At 46.3% G+C, this 16,073-nt stretch overlaps 1 protein-coding gene across 1 annotated transcript in view; it reads left to right on the top strand.

Annotated features, from left to right (window-relative positions):
- The first annotated feature begins 320 nt into the window (after positions 1 to 320).
- Positions 321 to 16,073, top strand: part of MYO7B (myosin VIIB) — a 78,734-nt gene continuing 62,981 nt past the window's right edge. The window contains exons 1-4 of the mRNA XM_068968441.1: positions 321 to 338; positions 7,124 to 7,237; positions 8,310 to 8,462; positions 9,835 to 10,019. Coding sequence (XP_068824542.1) covers positions 321 to 338; positions 7,124 to 7,237; positions 8,310 to 8,462; positions 9,835 to 10,019 — 470 coding nt within the window. The remainder of the gene's footprint in view (positions 339 to 7,123; positions 7,238 to 8,309; positions 8,463 to 9,834; positions 10,020 to 16,073) is intronic.

Genomic DNA, 16,073 nt, shown 5'->3' with positions numbered 1-16,073 from the left:
AGCCGCTTCAGTCGGTCCGACTCTATGCGACCCCATAGACGGCAGCCCACCAGGCTCCCCGTCCCTGGGATTCTGCAGGCAAGGACACTGGAGTGGGTTGCCATGTCCTTTTCCAATGCATGAAAGTGAAAAGTGAAAGTGAAGTCACTCAGTCGTGTCCGACTCTTAGGGACCCCATGGACTGCAGCCTACCAAGCTCCTCCGCCCATGGGATTTTCCAGGCAAGAGCACTGGAGTGGGTTGCCATTGCCTTCTCCGTTATGAAGATTGACATTCTACTTTTTCTCTGCATACAGGCTGTCGGGAGCAGCTGCCTCAGGATGTCAGGGTTGAGACTGGTAAGAATTGCATCTCTTCCATCAAGGGGTTGTTCGTGGGAGTTGCCAAATGCTGACTCAAACCACTCCCAAGGAAAGAAGTAAGGCAGTGTGACCTTGGAAGGAAAATACCAGACACAGGGAATTTGAGGGAAAAGTCAAAGTCACTCAGTTGTGTCTGACTCTTTGCGACCCCAAGGACTATACAGTCAGTGGAAGTCTCCAGGCCAGAATACTGGAGTGGGTAGCTGTTTCCTTCTCCAGGGGATCTTCCCAACCCAGGGATTGAACCCAGGTCTCCCACATTACAGGCAGATGCTTTACCAGCTGAACCACCAGATTGTATTACCTAAAGAAAATGAGTTTGGCTAAACTTGGCCTTGGCAGGATGGCCACGTGCACAGAGTAATCCCTCACTTATATTCAGGGCTTAAAATGTCTTGACAAAACACATACTATATAGCACAGTAAGAAAAGATACTAAATATCTTGTAATAACCTATCATGGAAGAGAAAGTGAAAAAAGAATTGTTCAGTCACCAAGTTGGTCCAACTCTTTGTGACCCCATGGACTGCAGCATGCAAGGCTTCCCTGCCCCTCACCATCTTCTAGAGTTTGCCCAAGTTCATGTTCATTGAATCAATGATGCCATCCAACTATCTCATCTTCTGTCATCCTCTTCTTCTGCCTTCAGTCTTTCCCAGCATCAAGGTCTTTTCCAGCGAGTCAGCTGTTTGCATCAGGTGGCCAAAGTATTAAAGCTTCAGCTTCAGCATCTGTCCTTCCAATGAGTATTTAGGGTTGATTCCCTTTAAGACCAACTAGTTTGATCTCCTTGCAGTCCAAGGGACTCTCAAGAGTCTTCTCCAGCACCACAGTTTGAAAGCATCAGTTCTTTGGCACTCTACCTTCTTTATGGTCCAGTTCTCACATCTGTACATGAAAAAAAAAAAAAAATATATATATTATATATATAACTGAATCACTTTGCTATACACCTGAAATTAATACACAATTGTAAATCAAATGTATTTCAGTAAAATTCTTTAAGAATAAAATGAAAAATAAAAGAACCTGGAAAAAAATATTTTGACAACAGTATTTTTCGCTTGCTAACTCCTCCATTTATCTAAGTAAAGGCAGCCCAGAGCTACTTCTAGGCCCATCTTTTCTCCTGTGGGAAGGAAAGACTGGTGGGTGGGCACATGGGACAAGCCACAGTGCGCATTTCAGCCAATGGCTGGAATAGCCAGCCCACCTCCGAAGACTGAGGATCAGGTCTCTCGGAAGTGGATTCTTTGCATCTGTGAGATTCCTCGCAGTGATTTCTGTCTCAGGCTAGGGCAGGAGCTCTTCCGCATCATGCGCAGAAGTCAGTTGTCAGGTATTTCTTATCACAAACAGCAGTGAAGAGCTAGATCCCTCTGCTTTCTGTGACTCATTCTCTATTTCTTTTTTAAAGATGTTATTTATTTATTTGGCTGCACTGGGTCTTAGCTGAGGCACACGAGATCTTCGTTGCATCATGTGGGATCTTTACGTGTGTCATGCAAACTCTTAGTTGCAGTGTGTGGGATCTAGTTCCCTGATCAGAGGTGGAACCTGGCCCCCTGGTTTGGGAGCATGGAGTCTTAACTACTGGACCACCAGGGAAGTCCCTCAGGCTCTGTTTCCTTTTCTTTTTTTAATCATTTATTTGTTTATTGCTTATTTTGGCTGCGCTGGGCCTCCATGGCTCTGTGCGGGCTTTTTTCCCTCTAGTTGTGGTGAGCAGAGGCTATTCTTCACTGCGGGGCTTGAGCTTTCGCTGTGGCGGCTTCTCTAGGCAGGGGCTTCCGTGGTTGCAGCGCGCAGACTCTGGGGTATGGGCTCAGTGGTTGTGGTGCAGGGGCTTCGTTGCCCTGAGGCACGTGGAACCTCCCTGGGCCAACGATTGAACCCTGCTGCAGTGGCAGGCAGATTCTTATCACTGTGCCACCAGGGAAGTCCCCATCCTTTATTTCTTGAATCTCCATATCGACTTTACTTTTTTTTTTTTTTTTGCAGCTGCTGGCTTTTTCTTTGCCTCTTCTTGCTCATTCTTTCCCTGATTCGGCTGCTTCTGCAGTCATCTGAGTTCATAAAGAAGCTCTGCTTGCTGCTGCTTGGCTTCTCATTTATTTCCTTGGAGAGCTTTGGCCAAATGGAGGGAATGAAAGTCCCATTACAGCTCTTTTATTTACTCTTCTGGCTCATGTTGGGCTGGCGTCTTAAAATTGGAAATGGTCTCTCTCTCTTTTTCACCTCTGGTTAGTATCGAGCTTGTGTGAGATGCCCATCATCTGTCTTTGATAATTTTCTCACTTTGGTGATTTCAGCAGCTCTTGCAGCAGCACAGTGCAGTTTTCACACTGGAATTTCATCCTTGTAAGAAACCTTCTCTAGGTCTCTGAGGTTCCTGCTGTGATTCAGTTAGTTCACTGAAACCAGTATGTTGTTCAGGCTGGTCTTCTATATCCTGTAGCAACTGTTTTTGCTGTTCTTTTTCATTTAGATTTCGGTTTTATACAGTTGTTATAGACACACAGTTTAAAGAATCAGTCTCCCACTTCCTCTCCCAGACAGGTGACCACCACTGACCTTCTAGTTAATTCTTTGATACTTCTATCCATTTGTACAGGGCCACTTGAGTTTTTTATTCCAGGCATCCTCTATTACTGATTTTCCACTGGGTGAGAAAGGCCTTAGCTCCTCACTCCTATCCCTGCCCACAGCACTCACAGTGTCTCTCCTTTCTCCCCAAACTGTTAAATCCCAGATTACAGGGTTTACTTATTTTATCGAAGGAAATGCTCCTCTCAAACCCAACTTATGATTCTCTGGGGAAGGGTGGAAGAGGGATAATTAGGGAGTGTGGGATTGGCATGTACACTCTGATATATTTAAAGTGGATAACCAGCAAGGACCTGGTGTATAGTACAGGAAATTCTGCTCAATATTATGTAACAATCTAAATGGGGAAAGAATTTGAAAAAGAATAAATACATGAATAGGTATAACTGAATCACTTTGTGATACACCTGAGACTAATACAACATTGTTAATCAGCTATTCAGTTCAGTTCAGTTCAGTCGCTCAGTCGTGTCCGACTCTTTGCGACCCCATGAATCGTAGCACGCCAGGCCTCCCTGTCCATCACCAACTCCCGGAGTTCACTCAGACTCACGTCCATCGAGTCAGTGATGCCATCCAGCCATCTCATCCTCGGTCGTCCCCTTCTCCTCCTGCCCCCAATCCCTCCCAGCATCAAAGTCTTTTCCAATGAGTTAACTCTTCGCATGAGGTGGCCAAAGTACTGGAGTTTCAGCTTTAGCATCATTCCCTCCAAAGAAATCCCAGGGCTGATCTCCTTCAGAATGGACTGGTTGGATCTCCTTGCAGTCCAAGGGACTCTCAAGAGTCTTCTCCAACACCACAGTTCAAAAGCATCAATTCTTCGGCGCTCAGCCTTCTTCACAGTCCAACTCTCACATTCATACATGACCACAGGAAAAACCATAGCCTTGACTAGATGGACCTTAGTCGGCAAAGTAATGTCTCTGCTTTTGAATATGCTATCTAGGTTGGTCATGACTTTTCTTCCAAGGAGTAAGCGTCTTTTAATTTCATGGCTGCAATCACCATCTGCAGTGCTCCAATATAAAAGAAAACATTTTTTATAAAAAAAAAAAAAGAAAGAAAATGTTCCTCTCAGTTGAGCCCTGAAGTGTACTCTAAGTGCTAGACTGTAATTATCTTGTTCCTTATCTGCTTTGTTTTCTCTGTGCTTATCACAACATAACCACCACCTCACCCTACCTCCACCCAGCTTTCTCCCAGGTATGTCAATATCCTTGTAAAATGATTCATCTGGGAGTTCAGTCAATGTCATCCTCAGGAGAAGGTTTCTCCCAGAGCTTCCAATGCCATATCTAAACTCACATCTTCTACTTCTGAGGCACACATCTCAGGATCATGGGGTCTCCTTCACAACCACCCCGGACATTTCTTTCATCTCTCCTTTACCTGAATCCCTTTTCTTGGACCCAAGGTTTTTCTGTTTCTTGGTGTACTCCCTTGTTTTGATCAAGCACAACCTGTAATAGCTTCCTGAGATAGGGTGCACATGAAGTAAACATTTTTAATAACTTGCACGTCTAAAGCTGTTTATTCACATTTCAATATCAGCTGGACTTAGGATTCCATACTAGATATAATTTTCCCTGAAAATTGTGAAAACATGTACTCCTGATTTCCAGCATTGCTATGGAGAAGTTGGAAACCCTTCTAATTCTTGAGCCTTTGTATGAAACTTAATTTTTCTCTGAAAGTTTTTGTGATCTTTTCCCTATCCCAAATATTTTGGAACTTCATGATTGTGTATGTTGGTGTGGATTTATATTTATTCTTGGACTTATATTCATTCTTCATACTGTTGACTGAAATTTGTCCCCTAATTAATTTTTCTAAAAGACTTATGAGAAAATATTCATCTTAAAAATGTTTATTATCTTTATACAGAAATGACAATTGGGCTGGGTAAAAAAAAAATTGGATTCTTTTTTCTATTTTTGTAATTGTGGTAAAAAATATCACATTCAATTTTCCATCTGAACCACTTTTAAGTATACAGTTCAATTTTGTTATATATATTCACAATGTTGTGTGACAGATGTGAGAACCTTTTCATCTTGTGCACTTGAAACTCTTCACTAATTAAACATGACTTTCCATCTGTTTTCCTCTAGCCCCTGCAACTGCCTTTCCACTCTCTGTTTCTGTGATTTTAACTGCTTTAGACACTTTCTCTGAATGGAATCATACAGATTTGTCCTTCTGTGACTGGCTTCTCATGCTTGGTATAATGTCTTTTCGGTCCATCCACATTGTAGCATATGACAGAATTTCCTCCTTTTTTAAGGCTGCATGCAATCTCAAAGCGAAGAGCTGACTCATTTGGAAAGACCCTGATGCTGGGAAAGATTGAGGGCAGAAGGAGAAGGGGATGACAGAAGATGAGATGGTTGGATGGCATCACCGACTCAATGGACATGGGTTTGGGTAGACTCTGGAAGTTGGTGATGGACAGGGAGGCCTGGCGTGCTGCGGTTCATGGGGTCCCAAGAGCTGAACACGACTGAGCGACTGGACTGAACTAATATCCCATAGTGTGTAGTACTTGCTGTGCTATGTAATTTCATATAAGGTATTTGAGTATCTATGGATTTGGTATCTGCAGGGGCTTCCGCAATCAATCCCCTGAGGATTCTGAAGGATGACTGTGTATTTTACATTTTTATTTGTTCATCTGCCAATGGACATTTGGGTTGCTTTTACCTCTTGGCTATTATGAATAACGCTGCAATTAACATAGAAATGCAAATATGTCTTTAAGATCCTGCTTTGAATTTCTTTGGAAATTTACCCAGAAGTGGAATTGCTGGATCATAATCCTATTTTTAGTGTATTGAGTAACCTCGTGCTGTTTTCCCCGGTGGTGTCACAATTTTACATTTCCACCAACAGTATACAAGGGCTCCACTTTCTCTGCATTCACACCAGCATTTGTTATTTCCTGTTCTTTTTATAATGACCATTCTGATAGCTGTATTGCTCTTTTCCTGAGGTCTTTGTAGGAGTTGTTCAGCCCTCATATATGATTTGAATTTGTCCTGAATTATCTCCTTATAAGGGTACTTGTCTTTTTATCTGCCTACCCCTCAAAAAATTAACTCTAGGATCAGTATCTATCCTAGAGTTGATTTTTCTTTGTCATCATTTCAAAGAAAGGATGGTGTATCTTCAACCCATAATCCAAACCTTCATTAATTTCTGGAAAGTTGTCTTGAATTATATATTTAAGTGGTTTTTCTGTCCGCCCCCCCACCACCCCGTGCTGTTTTCCTTCTTTGTGCATTTCAGTTATTTGTATTCTCACCTGCCTTCCATATTATGCTCTTCTGCCTCATCCTAATTGTTTGCATTTCTTTGTCACTTTGCTCACTTTTCTTCTCCTGTCACCTTTGATCTTTACCCTGATTTTAGCAGTGCTTATTTCCTTGTTGTTGTTTCCAGTTTGCTTTCACTTCTGGCCCATGCTTACTTGTTTTCCTCCATTTCTCTTTTGAGCTCTGCTGATTCATGTCTCATCCTTTTCAGCCGTCTCAGTGTCTAATATCTGAGCTCAGTAAATTTTTGGAAATCGTGGTGAAATACTTGGTTACAACCTTCCACTGTTCTGTGGCATTTTGTTTTCCCCTGGTGAGTGTTACTCACCTGCTCCTTTCCTCCTTTTACATTTCAGTATCTTTGTGTGTAGACCTGTGCTTTTTCCTGTGGGATTGCTTCTCTTTCAGTAGGGTGAGCTTTCTTGGATCAGAAAGAGGTTCACGTGGATTAATGCTGTGTTGCAGGCCAGGAAGAAACCTAGTGAGATCTCAGTCTTTGCTTTCCCCTAGACACTGGGTTTGGGTACTATAGGGCTAGTCAAAGGGCAGAGACTCTCTTTTTGCACCTCACAGGGGACACTTTCCTGCAAAAACCAGGCCAGCGGAGCTTCCCCTGCCATCACCCATTAACATCTTGACAAGAACAAGAAAGGACTGGGGAGGGATGGGTAGGAGAGAGGGAAGAAGGAAAAACAGGAGGAGGAGAAGAGGAAGCAGGGAGGACAGGGAGGACAAGAGATCCCTTGGCATCTCTTGGTTGCGAGGGACAGCCCCCAGGGAGGTGAGTCTTGAGCAGGAAGGGGAAGGTGGAACATGGATCTGACCTCTCTGCCCTCCAGGGTGACCACGTGTGGCTGAACCCCACCCCTGCCGACAAGACCAGGGTGGCCATCGGGGGCATCATCAAAGAAACCAAGCCTGGCAAAATTTTGGTTGAAGATGATGAGGGCAAGGTGAGTATGGCCACACACTCCTCAGAGGCTCAGCCTTCTCAGCTGCCATCCAGAACCCTGAGCCCCCTCCCTTCTCTGGTGCTGCTCCCAACACCAGGGATTATAGAGCCCAAGTCTGGGAACCATGTGGCAGGATAGACCACAGGGGAGTCCTGCCATGGCGGGCATTGTGTGTCTGTCTAGGGAACTGCTTCTATAGGGAAGAAGCAGGGAGCAGGTTGGAAGATGGAAAATTAGGACAATTAGGGGAGCAGGAAAGAGTGAAGTGGGAAAAGGGCTGGGGCAGAGAGGGGGAAGGGCCAGAAGCTTGTTTTCAAAGTAATGCAGGGTGAACAGGAAGGACAGGATAAGCGAGGGAGAGAAAGGTGCATGAGAAAGATGCCTGGAGGGGGCCCCCAGCACATGACGAGGAGAAGGAGACCCATCTCACATGAGCAAAGCAGCCCAGATGAGAGAGTAGGAAGCTCAGGGTGACCTGTTGGGGAACCAGCTCAGTCACCTGGCAGGCTGGGGAGGAGCAGGGGAGGGGCAGAGGGGAAGGACTTGCAGACTGGGGCCTCCAGGTGGTCACTGAGGTCCTCCCTGGGCAGCCCTCTGTGCTGAGTGTCTGCAAAGTGAAGCATGTAGAGACTTGGCCTCCAAGGAGAAAATTCTAGAGTGTGGCCTGTGAACCCTATAGTATGGAAGCCAGTCACATATTAACAATAATGTCTCCTATTTGCAAAATGACATAACATCATTTATTTAAAAAAAACACTTGCACACTTTCATCCCAGCCATCTGTGAGACCCCAGCTGCAAGCTACCCCGATCCCAGTTGTAGCCATATCTAACTCCTGGCTCCACACTAATCTGACCCTGGTCTGAACTTCACCCTTAGCCCCAGTACACACTGACCCCTGGCCCTAGACATGTGCTGACTCCAGCCTCGGCTTGACTCGATCCTTTGACCTTCACCATAGACCAACCCTCCCAGGTGCGGGCCACCAGGACAGCCAGTCCAATGAGGACATGGAGGAGAGTTTGGCCCTGGCAGAGGTCACCTGTCAGGAGAGCCTGTGCCCTTGTTTCAGGAACACTGGATCCAAGCGGAGGACCTTGGCACCCTCAGCTCCATGCACCCCAATTCAGCTCAGGGTGTGGATGACATGATCTGCCTGGGGGACCTGAACGAGGCAGGCATAGTGCACAACCTCCTGATCCGCTACCAGCAGCACAAGATCTACGTGAGTCTCCCTTGGCCATGTGTGCCCCACCACGGCATGCTTGGGCCACACGTGCTGAGCCAGCTGGGGAAGCAAACTGTGCCCCAGGCACGCCTGGCTTAGTCCCTGAGCCCCACACCCTCGCAGTGTGAGGATGCTCATCCATCCCTGCTCCCCAGTCCGAAATAAGCAAGGGCATAAGGGCTTCAAGTCTGCAGAAAGCTGACCTGCATGTGCCAGCACACTGCCCGGGATACAGTATACAGATCAAGTGCTGCCTCTCCCCCGCATCCGTGGCTGAGAAGCAGGCCTGCTCTGATGGCCGAGGGGATCAGAGGCTGTGGGAGAGTAGTTTTCTGCTTGGTTTCTTTCCGGTTATGTGGCAGAGACAGGGTCCCCAAGCAGAAGAGCCCTGCCCTTCTGCGAAGTGATGGCCAGGAGGGCCGTGTAGGTAGATGCAGGTGCTTCCCCCGAGGCCTTGTGATGGATGGGAAGCTTGCATCCCTGCTCCAACGCAGACTTACCAGGTGAGGTGGTATTCCAAAACTGACACCAGCCTGGCCGTGAGCGGGTGTGACCCAGGGGTGTCACCACCTGCCTGGGCCTCTCACAGGGAGAGGCGGCTCACTGATCTCTGACCAGCCTTGATCCTGGGATGCTCAGAGCAGGGGCCTCTGAATAGAGGGCAGGGTGGGAGAGGAGAGAGGCTTTGGAGGGCAGGGACCAGGTACTCAGAGTTCACACTGGCTGAGTGTGCCTCAGCTCCTGGGACTAATAACAGCAATAAATTAAGTTGAATTGCAGCTTATCCTTTACCGAAGAGCTTATGCTTGCATTCTTTTAACTGGTTGTCAGAGTCCTGAGTCCTCTCCTTCCCTAAAATGAAAACGAAGTCAGTGTACACGACCATTGAGATGACTGTCCCCATCCCAACCCAGAGGGGCCGGCAGGCCCAGTGGAGGCTCCACATGAGCAAGTGGCCCTGAACTAAGGTCCAGGAGGACTCTGAGGGCTGCGATGATGGCCCAGCCTCACTGAGGCCCCTGTGGGAGGCGGTGAAGACTTGCTTCATGCATTCAGTCTAGTTTCATCGAGCTGCTTCTAAATACCAGACAGAGCGCTAAACAGTAACCACAATGTTGATGTTAGTGCCAATCATAAACCGCCTCATTTAACGTTCCTGTGAAGGCACCCTCACCCAGGAGCTCTTGTTCTTGGTGAGCATCCTTTCCAGGGGAAGGATCTGAGCCGCCAAGAGTCGCATCTCTCAGCCCAGAATCAGTCCCCGCCTCCCTGCCAGAGTCAGCCATGCCTGGTGCCCTTGCAGAGTCACATCCCAAGTCAGCACCGATCCTCAGATTAGGGGCCTCTGACCACCTCCTCCCTTCCCCAGACATACACAGGCTCCATCCTGGTGGCGGTGAACCCGTTCCAGGTGCTGCCCCTCTACACCGTGGAGCAGGTACAGCTGTACTACAAGCGCCATGTGGGCGAGCTGCCGCCGCATATCTTTGCCATCGCCAATAGCTGCTACTTCAACATGAAGAAGAACAAGAGGGACCAGTGTTGCATTATCAGGTGAGGTTCTGGGTGGGCCACCCACCATTTCTAAGCATCTCATAAACGAGGGAGCATCTCCCTTCCCAAAACCTCTCCAGACCAGCATGCAACTTAGGCGTCCCCAGTCAATGTGCTCCCCCTGCGTCTGGTGCCTGTGGCCCCTCCACCCTGAAAGGTCCCTCCAAGATGTCCTTCCTTCAGAACCTACTCTTCTCCTATCATCAGGGCCTGAACAGCCCCAGCCTTCTGTGAATGTTTCCTGAAACAAGGAAGGAAGAGCAGGGATGGGTTGGTTTAGAAATGGGACCCAGGATAGGCACTTGGGGTGCAAGGATCAAACAGGGGAGATCCCTCAAAAACCTCAGGAGGACTTCCCCAGTGGCCCAGTGGTTAAGACCTCCTGCTTCTAGTGCAGGGGGCTCAGATCCAATTGCTGGTTGGGGAACTAAGATCTCACATGCTGCTGCCAAAAATAAAAAACAAAAATGGAACAACTTTAGGCAGATCTCAGAGAGGATGGCTCTCAGGCTGCTGGACCCAGAAGGGATGCGTCCCTCTCCAGTCCAGAGGCTGATCCTGACTCAGAGAGACTCACTGCCTGGCCTGGCTTCTCTGCCTCCTGCCCTCCCGGCACTCATGGAAGAGAGGCTGAGCAGGACAGGAAGGGGGAGAGGGAATTTGGCTCCAGGGCCCCTTGCTTGGGGCAAGTAAAGTCATCTAGGAAAGTCATCTCTTCATTCGTTTATTCATTCGAGATTCTGCTGTGCTCCATGTGTGTGTCCTTCCCTGTGCTAAGACAGCAGCCAAGGAAAGGGACTGAAATCCCTGCCTCGTGGAGCTTACAATCTAGAAGGGGAGACAGGCAATAAATAGACAAGTTGTTTGGGCAGATAATAAGAACTTTGAAGAAAAACACTGCAGGGAAAGAGGAAAGAGAGCAATGGGGTCACTGCCCTAGGTGGAAGGGCAGATTGGGGTGGCCTCTCTGAGGAGGGGCCGTTGGAGCAGAGATTAGAACGAGGTCCTCCAGTGTAGGTTACCCTGTTTCAGGTTCTCAGCAACTCTCTCAAGTAGATACTCCTATTCCTGTTTTACTGTTGGGGAGACCTCCCACCAGAAAGGTGGATATTCTTTCCTAGTGACACACAGCTGTCAAGCAGGAGCGGCAAACCCAGAGCTCTGGAAGAGAAGACGGAGAGGTGGCCTGGCCAGGAAGCCTCACCCCCTGGACAGCAGTGCCTGTAGAAGAGCCTAGGGCATCTGGGACGTGGGCGAGGCCCTGAGTCCTCCACCCTCAGAGTCATCTTCCCATGCAGGGGCGTCGTGTGAAGTGTCACCCCTTATGCCACACACACCTTCACCTGTGTCAGCGAAGAGGAACTTTTTAGAAACGTAATATTTCCAGATGAAAGCTTGTTTGTCTGGTGTTTGCTTCAGTGTAGTACAAGAGGGATGTCCCTGGCAGTCCTGTGGTTTAGAATTTGTGCTTTCCGTGCAGGGGCTGCAGGTGTGATTCCTGCTCGAGGAACTAGCATCCTGCACAGTGTGGGAGAAAAAACGGTACAGAATGGGAATCAAAACTGGTCAGGAGTTGCAGCTGGGACTGGAACTCTAGGAGTTCATTGAGAAGACTGTAAAGTGCAGGCGTCCCCTGGGGATCTTGTGAAAATGCAGATTCTGGCTGAGCAGAGCAAGGGAGCCTTGAAGTTTGCATTTCCAGCTAGGCAGCAGGCCTTACTGGCATCTAGGCCATACTTTCATTCTCAGCATGAGGCAGCATTCTCCCTTCATTTGTAATGTTTGACGCTTTCTATAATTTAAATCCTCCGTCCATGGGATTCTCCAGGCAAGAATACTGAAGTGGGTTGCCATTTCCTTCTCCAGGGGATCTTCCCAACCCAGGGATCGAACCCATGTCTCCTGCATTGCAGGCAGACGCTTTAACCTCTGAGCCACCAGGGAAGCCTGCATAATTTTAAAAAGTTCATAAAAGCAACATTTCTCCCTTTATAATATTAATAGTGTTAATTTCTGCAATCCTGAGTGTACGCTATGTGCCAGACATAAGTATAGTTTTCAATTTAAACATTCTAAGCAATTTTTATCTTTACACTGATTAATTATTTTAGTGTTAAGGTTTAAAGCATGTAGTTTTATTCTGGTTTCCTCTTTAATTCACCTTATTTTAGAAGAGCACCTGTAATTTCTAAATTTAAAAATACTTCCTCCTTTTAACTCGATTTCTAATTTAATCACATTATAATGAATATTTTCTATATGTTATTGACTCTGAAATACACTGACTTCTTTTACACCCCTATTACTTGGTCAAATGTGTGATTATTTTACATGAGCTTCAAGACATTTATATGTTCTCTGTTAGTTCAAGAGTCTATAAATTATTATTAGTTTAAGTTTATTAGTGCTTTTTATATGCTTTAGATTTCTGATAAAAAATGTTTTAAAACCTCCTTTTAGTTTCCACAAAGTTGGCTTTGTGTATTTGGAGGCTGTGTTTTTAGGTGCATACAAATTTGTGATATTGATATTCTGGGAATGGTTTCTATTATTATGTAATGCCCTATTTTTTCTATGAATGCTTTTTTCCTTGTTATATTTTGTGGTAATATTTTGGCTATTTTTTTATTATTTGTTTTTTTCCCAAGCTCTGTGTGAGCACAGTGTGTGTTTTGGGTATTTTTTCTGATTACTATTTTACGGCATATATTAATGCTTTTTTTCTTCCAGTTTTATTGAGATCTAATTGACATACAGTTAACAATAAGTTAAGTTTTGACATACAGTTAATTATAAGTTAAGTTTAAGGTGTATAGCATAAATAATTGACATACGTCATGGAATGTTATGACAAGAAGTTTAGTGAGCATCCATCATCTTTTACAGATACAAAATTAAAGAAACAGGAAAAAAAGTGTTTTTCCTTGTGATAAGAATTCAGGATTTACTTTCTTAACAACTTTCATATGTGACGTACAGCAGTGCTAATTACATTGATCGTGTTGTGCTTTGCATGATAAATGCTGGGTAGAGTATTTTGTGTTGTATGTTTTCCCTTTCACTACTTTAAATATATTGTGCACCTCCCTCTGGCCTGCAGACTTTCTGCTGAAAAGTCAGCTGATAGCCTTTTAGGAGTTCCCATGTATGTCACTTACTGTTTTTCTCTTGCTGCTTTTAATATTTTCTCTTTGTCTTTAATTTTTGCTGCTTTGCAGTTTGTCTTGGTTGGGTCCTCACTGGTTGATCTTGATTGGGACTCTCTGTGCTTCTGTACTTGGATGTCTGTTTCCTTTCTCAGGCTGGGAAAATTTTTAGCTATTATGCCTTCGAATATCTTCTCTGCCCCCTTTCTCTCCCTCTTCTCCTTCTGGGACCCCTATAAAGTGAACGTTAGTATCCTTGATGTTGTTCCAGGAGTCTCTTAACCTGTCCTCATTTCTTTTCATTCTTTTTTTTCTGTTGAGCATCAGTGAATTCCACTGCAGTTTCAGCTTGCTGATCCATTTCTATGTATCATCTGATCTACTGCTGTTTCCTTCTCTTGTATTTTTCAATTTGGTTATTGTATTCCTCAGATCTGTTTGGGTCTTCTTTATATACTCTAACTCTCTGTTAAACTTCTTACTGTATTCATGCATTTTTCTGAGTTCTTTGAGCATCTTTACAATTATTGCCTTGAGCTGGGTCTCAGGCAGATATTTGTACCCACTTTACCTAGCTCCTCTGGAATTTTTCCTTGTTCTTCTGTTTGGAACACATTCCTCTGCTGCCTCCTTTTGCCTAATTTGATACTTTTATTTCTATGTATCTGTTAGGTTGGTTACAATTCCTGACTTTGGAAAAGAGGCCTTTTTCAGTTCAGGTCAGTCGGTCAGTCCTGTCCGACTCTTTGCGACCCCATGAATCGCAGCACGCCAGGCCTCCCTGTCCATCACCAACTCCCGGAGTTCACTCAGACTCACATCCATCGAGTCAGTGATGCCATCCAGCCATCTCATCCTCTGTCGTCCCCTTCTTCTCCTGCCCCCAATCCCTCCCAGCATCAAAGTCTTTTCCAATGAGTCAACTCTTCGCATGAGAGGCCTTTTTAGGAGACAGCATCCTCCCCTCTGATCACCAGAGCTCTATGCTCTGGCGGTACCCCTTGTGTGAGTGGCTTGGGTCATCCACTGTGGTGGGCTGACTACCGAAGGTAGTCTAGTAGGTGTGACTGGCCCCTGGTCCAGTTTGCTGCCAGGCCCTGCCTCAAATGAAGGCTACTGACAGCCAGTGAGGCCTTATCACAAGGCTGAAGGCTGCGGGACCCTGAGGGGTCCTGGGGCTAGTGGTGAGCAGGGCAGGGTTCTGGAATGGGTGGTGGCAGGCCTGGGAATCCCAGACCCAGTGTTGGCCCACTGATGGGCGGGGCCAGCCCCTGACGTGGCTAGCTGCAGAGTCTGGCATGTCCCAAATCCAGCTTTGGCCTGTTGGTGAGCAGGGCTGTGCCTTGGGGTGCCCTAGAGCAAATGCTGGCTCACAGTGGGCAGAGCTGGGCTTCCAAGCTGTCTCAGCGCTGGTGTCAACCTGCTGGTAGGCAGGGTCCAGGGGTTTTCAAGGTTGGTGTTGGCCTGATTGAGGGTGGGGACTGGAGTCCAGGGGGTTCTGAGGGTAGTGCCAGCTCACTGGTGGGTGAGGCTGTGTTCTGGGTCCTCTAGTGGACAGAGCCAGGTCCTGTCCAATGGTGCGCTCTGGGGCCCTTAAGGCAGCAGGCCTGCTATGGGTGGAGCTGTGTCCTGGCCCTGCTCATTGCTTGGCGTGTGGTGTCCCAGTACTGGTACCAACAGGCTGGTGGGCAGGGCTGAATCCAAGCTGAATAAGCTAGAGGGGGGATTCCACCCTGGCACTCATGAGCACCAGGGTCCAGGAGCAACAAGCTCCACAAAAAGGCTGCCCCAGTGTCTGTGTCCCAGGCCGAGCTGCGGTTGCCTCCTGTCTCCAGGAGACTCACTAGGATCAGCAGGCAGGTCTGACCCAGGCTCCTTTCAGATCACTGCTTCTGCCCTGGGTCCTGGAGCATGTGAGATTTTATGTGCACCATTTACAAGTGGACTCTCCATTTCCCACAGCCCTCTGGTTGACCCTCAAAGCTTCCCCACTCCTTGGGGAGAACCTGTGTGGTTGTACTTCTCGCATCTGTGGGTCACCTACCAGGGGTATGTGTCTCAGCTATACCGCGTCTCTGCCCCTCCTCCCACTGTCTCCTTGTGGTTCCTTCTTTTTGGCTGTTGTTTTTATTTGTTTAAGTTGATATATTTTGACTGTGAATTAAATATATTTTATCCTTTAAACATAACGCCGTTTAACATTTAGCCTTGAGACAATGAAGTAAACATCTTTTGTTTGGTTTTTTGTTGCTGTTGTTTTTGGTTTTTTAACTTTCTTGGAGTATAGCTGACTTACAATGTTGTGTTAGTTCCAGGTATACAGCAAAGTAATTCATATATATATATATATCCATTCTTTTTCAGATTCTTTTCTCATATAGGTTATCATAGAATACTGAGTAAAGTTCCCTGTGCTATGGTTCTTTCTTTATGTATTATTTTTTGTCATCAATAATTTCTCTGTAAATAGCTGTAACTTTGATGTGCCCATGGGAGGAGGTGGGCTCTGGGTCTTTATACATCACCATCTTGGCTAGTCCATGACCATAAGTAATATTTAAAACTGTTTTTCATATTTCACTATTATTAAATTAATATATATATTCACCATGAAGATTTCCAAAATTTTCAGAAAAATAAATATTCTCAGAAAAAAATCGCTAGACATTTCTGGAAGAAAAGTCTTCCTCCACTCTCTTGGATCAGTTCAATTCAGTTCAGTTGCTCAGTCGTGTCTGACTCTTTGTGACCCCATGAACCGCAGCATGCCAGGCCTCCCTATCCATCACCAGCTCCTGGAGTCCACCCAAACCCATGTCCATTGAGTTGGTGGTGCCATCCAACCATCTCATCCTCTGTCATCCCCTTCTCCTCCTGCCCTCAATCTTTCCCAGAATCAGGGTCTTTA

Source organism: Capricornis sumatraensis, chromosome 3 (genome assembly GCF_032405125.1).
Source record: "Capricornis sumatraensis isolate serow.1 chromosome 3, serow.2, whole genome shotgun sequence".
Lineage (NCBI taxonomy): Eukaryota > Metazoa > Chordata > Mammalia > Artiodactyla > Bovidae > Capricornis > Capricornis sumatraensis.
This window is presented reverse-complemented; position numbering and strand designations above follow the sequence as displayed.